Here is a 3,731-nt window from a genome sequence, read left to right on the forward strand (position 1 = left end):
TTTTCCGGAGCTTCTTCTTCTTCTTCACTAAGGTCGCCGGTCGCCGCCGCCGCCCGCCGCCCGCATCAGCTCGACCGCCGCCGCCCGCCGCCGCCGGTCGCCCGGCCCGCCGTAGCCGGTCGCGGCCGCCGTCGGTCGCCGCCGCCACCGCGGCTGCGCTTGGCCGCCGGCCACCGTCGCCGGCCGCCGCCGCCGCCAATCGCCGGCGAAAAATATTTTCCGAAACTTTTTCATATTGATCGCCGAACACCGGAAAATTATGGTCCGAGAAAACATTTTCCAGGAAAATGACTTCCGGGAAAATATTTTCCAAAAGGAGAATATTTTCCACCAAACGAACGGAGCCTTAAAAGACACATGTCACGCGTGACGTTCTTGGGCGTCACACATCAACTGTCACGTGTCATCCAATTCGGAAATTTGATGGAAACTAACGAATGATAAAATTGTCACAGGTATACCGGTCTGGGGTTTTTTGTGATCAAAAAATTAGTTTTAGATAAATTTATCATAAGTGTACCGATTTAAAGTTTTTCGTGGTATTAACCCATGTAAAAAAAGTAAAAGAAAATTATTATTTTTACCGTAACTGTTTTTTTTCCTTAACTCTATTATCATGAGTTTTGCAGTGCCAAAACGAAAAAACGAATGAAAGAAACTTTAGGAAACCAAATTATGAGCGTTGTCCTAAATTCCCATACCAGCTCCCAAAAACCAAACCGCCGCCGCCGCCGCCACCATCACCATCATCCACCGAAGACGAAGAAGAGAACTACGAAAAGCTGCTGCGATCTCTCTTCTTTTGCTCCATCGGCATCAGGTACGCCTCTTCACCTTCATTCTCTTCGCAGATCTCATTTCCCCCTTTCGGATCCGCTGAATTCTCCATCAGATCCATCCGATAGTGATTCGAATTTTTACGGATCTCGCCGATCAGCCCCGTTTGATCTCGAACCCCGAAGATGAATTCCAACTATGGCAAACCCAACAACCCGCAACGCAGCTCCGGTTCCCTCAACACCTTCGATTTTGACATCGGCATCGGTTCGAACAAGCCCAGGTCCCTGAACGATCAGAGGAACAAGACCACGACCACGACCACCTCCTCCTCCTTCTCGTACGCCCCCATGTCGTCGCCTGCGCAGCCCTCGAGGCCCGCGTGGCAGGCCAACAAGCCCTCGTGGACCCACCAGCCCCCCGCCGCCGCCGCCGCCGCCCCGGCTCAGTCGGCCGGGGCAGCGTCCCTGGGCGGGCCCACGTCGATGGTCGGCGACATCTTCGGCAAGAGCTGGTCGTCGTCGTCGGCGACGGGTTCTTTGGGGTCAGGGTTAGGGTTGGGGTTGGGGATTGGGATCGCGAAGAAGGACCCGAACTTGTTCGGGGATTTGGTTAGCTCGGCTTTAGGAGGGCAGGGAAAGGGCAGCAGCGGCAATGTCCCGTTGAAGAACACGACGCCGGCGGCGCCGGCGCCGGCTGCATTGGCTGGCAAGACTGCATATTCGATGGGGAATTTAGGAGATTCGCTGCCAAAATCTGGTAATTCGATGTACAATAGTGGAAGTTGGGGATCTGGTGGTTATAGTACTGGTGGCATTGCGGGTGTTAATCGGAATGGCGTGAATGCTAACAGTAAGAGCGCAACTCTCGGAGGTCCTTCGATGCAAAATATGGCTGCTGCATCTGGTGGTGGAGGTGGAACCAATACCAATAAGGATCCGTTCAGTAATTTGGTTGGTTTCGGATCGAAACAGCAGTCGGGCAGTCTTAACTCAACGAGCAAAGCTAGTGCTAAGACTGGCACCGGTAATCAGGAGTTTGGAGATTTTCAGAATGCTCCGACATCTGGTACAACATTCTCGTCGAGCGGGATTTCCGCAAATAAAAGCTATTTTGCTGCATCAAATATGAGCTTTGATTCGAAAATGGATGATTTTGGGATGCCTGCCAAGAATTTCAGTCAGCAGAATCAGACTCCTGTTCAGAGCTCAGGCACAGACAGTTTCGATGTGTTGTTCTCTTCATCCTCTGGCTCGGCATCTGTTGGTGGTGCCACTGGAGGACAGCAAGCTGTGGAAGTGGATGACTGGGGTTTGGATTCAGATTTTGGAGGAGGAAATGAGGGCGGCGGCTCCACCACAGAGCTTGAGGGGCTTCCACCGCCTCCTTCAGGCGTATCATCTTTAACCGCTATGAACAAGGGCATGGATAATCAGAAGCAAGGGCAATATGCCGATGCAATTAAGTGGTTGTCGTGGGCTGTGATTCTCCTCGAAAAGGCTGGAGATAATTCTGCCACCACGGAAGTCTTGTCGTGCCGAGCCTCATGTTACAAAGAAGTTGGGGAGTATAAGAAGGCTGTGGCAGACTGTACAAAGGTAAAGTGCCAATAGTTACTCACAGATTGAAATCTTCCTTATATTGATGAAGGTGGTGCATGGCGATTCCTTGGGGTTTGTTGGTTGTATCTGTCAGATATTTTTGTACCTTCGGTAAGATGACCTTATTATTTTGAGAATGATTCGTATGTCGTTTGAGCAGTGATTAGCTATTTTTCAGAACACACAAGCTTACCGATGTTTTCTACTATTTCAAAGAGAGAAATATTGAACTCTGAAAGCATTCTTCCCTGTCTGGGAGCTTAAGAATCAATCCTCTCGCTGAGACCCGCCTTATTTTAGGCATGTTGGGTTTGACTATGCTTAAGATTCCATATCTTTGAGATTAACATTGACAGAACCATGTCATGTGCCTACCCATGCTTAATGAATTTAGGCAGGCAGTATCTGTTTATCGTCTAGATTGGCAGCTATCAAAGATTGCATATGAACTTTTGAATCAGGATTGATGAAATATCTCTTAAGACATTCTATTTATATTATATTTGCAAGATTTTGCATTATTCCTCGTGAGAAGGATGGAATGAATAGAGGGCATGATGGGTGTTTTTGTTGAACAGGTGCTAGAACATGACGATGCAAATGTAGCCGTTCTTGTACAGCGAGCTCTTTTGTATGAGAGTATGGAGAAGTACAGACTTGGCGCAGAAGACCTGAGGACGGTGCTGAAGCTCGATCCTCTTAACAGAGTTGCTCGAAGCACTATTCATCGCTTGAACAAAATGGCAGATTAAGCAACCTGCTGAAACTTATTCGTATACTTCTTTTCCTCAAGCCATGAGCCATACTTATTCCCCTTCTCCAATTTTGTTGGGGGAATAGTAAAAATCTTATCCTTTGTCCGAGATTCAGTTTCACATTGGTTGTAAAACTTTTGAGTGTATCACGTATTGTATTTGCTTCCATTTTCATCGGATGCTTCCTGCAACTAATTCTTGATTGTCACTTCATAAAGGTTTGAGATTTTTGAGTTTTTCTCTACTGTCTTCGTCCCATGCATGCACGAGAATTCACCTTGTGGTCAATAGACGTAGCTCCTTCTTTATGTTTCACTGTAATACTCAGTGTACTTTTGAATGATTTGGTTATGCGTAAGTTGATCCCTTAGCAGTTGCGAGGTGGATGAGATTGAGATTTCCCTCACTTCACCCTTCATTTTCTTCTTGAGAAGGTTCTGCTATCGTCACTGAGAATGCCTCTTAGAAAGGAAATTTGATTTGGTTGGGAACTTTAGTGGATTTAGATTGCTGCATTGTGGATTAACTGCACTGTACTTCTTCATTAGTCATGATCTTACAATGGCTTCTTAAATCAACTGCATGACTGTTTTACTGA

At 47.4% G+C, this 3,731-nt stretch overlaps 1 protein-coding gene across 3 annotated transcripts; it reads left to right on the forward strand.

Annotated features, from left to right (window-relative positions):
* Positions 1–653: 653 nt before the first annotated feature.
* LOC115689710 (uncharacterized) lies at positions 654–3,377 on the forward strand. Of its 3 annotated transcripts, none has more exons than XM_030615857.2 (3): positions 654–820; positions 938–2,375; positions 2,957–3,377. In XM_030615857.2, the coding sequence occupies exons 2-3, from the start codon at positions 963–965 to the stop codon at positions 3,128–3,130; spliced, it is 1,587 nt and encodes a 528-aa protein (XP_030471717.1). In that variant the 5' UTR covers positions 654–820; positions 938–962; the 3' UTR covers positions 3,131–3,377. The 3 variants fall into 3 exon arrangements, with proteins under 3 accessions (XP_030471717.1, XP_030471711.1, XP_056163673.1); XM_030615851.2 differs by having other exon boundaries at positions 657–820; positions 893–2,375; XM_056307698.1 differs by having other exon boundaries at positions 660–820; positions 906–2,375.
* The last annotated feature ends 354 nt before the right edge of the window (positions 3,378–3,731 follow it).

This window comes from Syzygium oleosum, unplaced genomic scaffold (assembly GCF_021117445.2).
Source record: "Syzygium oleosum isolate NSW1041296 unplaced genomic scaffold, Sole_v2.1 Sole_v2.58, whole genome shotgun sequence".
In the NCBI taxonomy this organism is placed as follows: Eukaryota; Viridiplantae; Streptophyta; class Magnoliopsida; order Myrtales; family Myrtaceae; genus Syzygium; species Syzygium oleosum.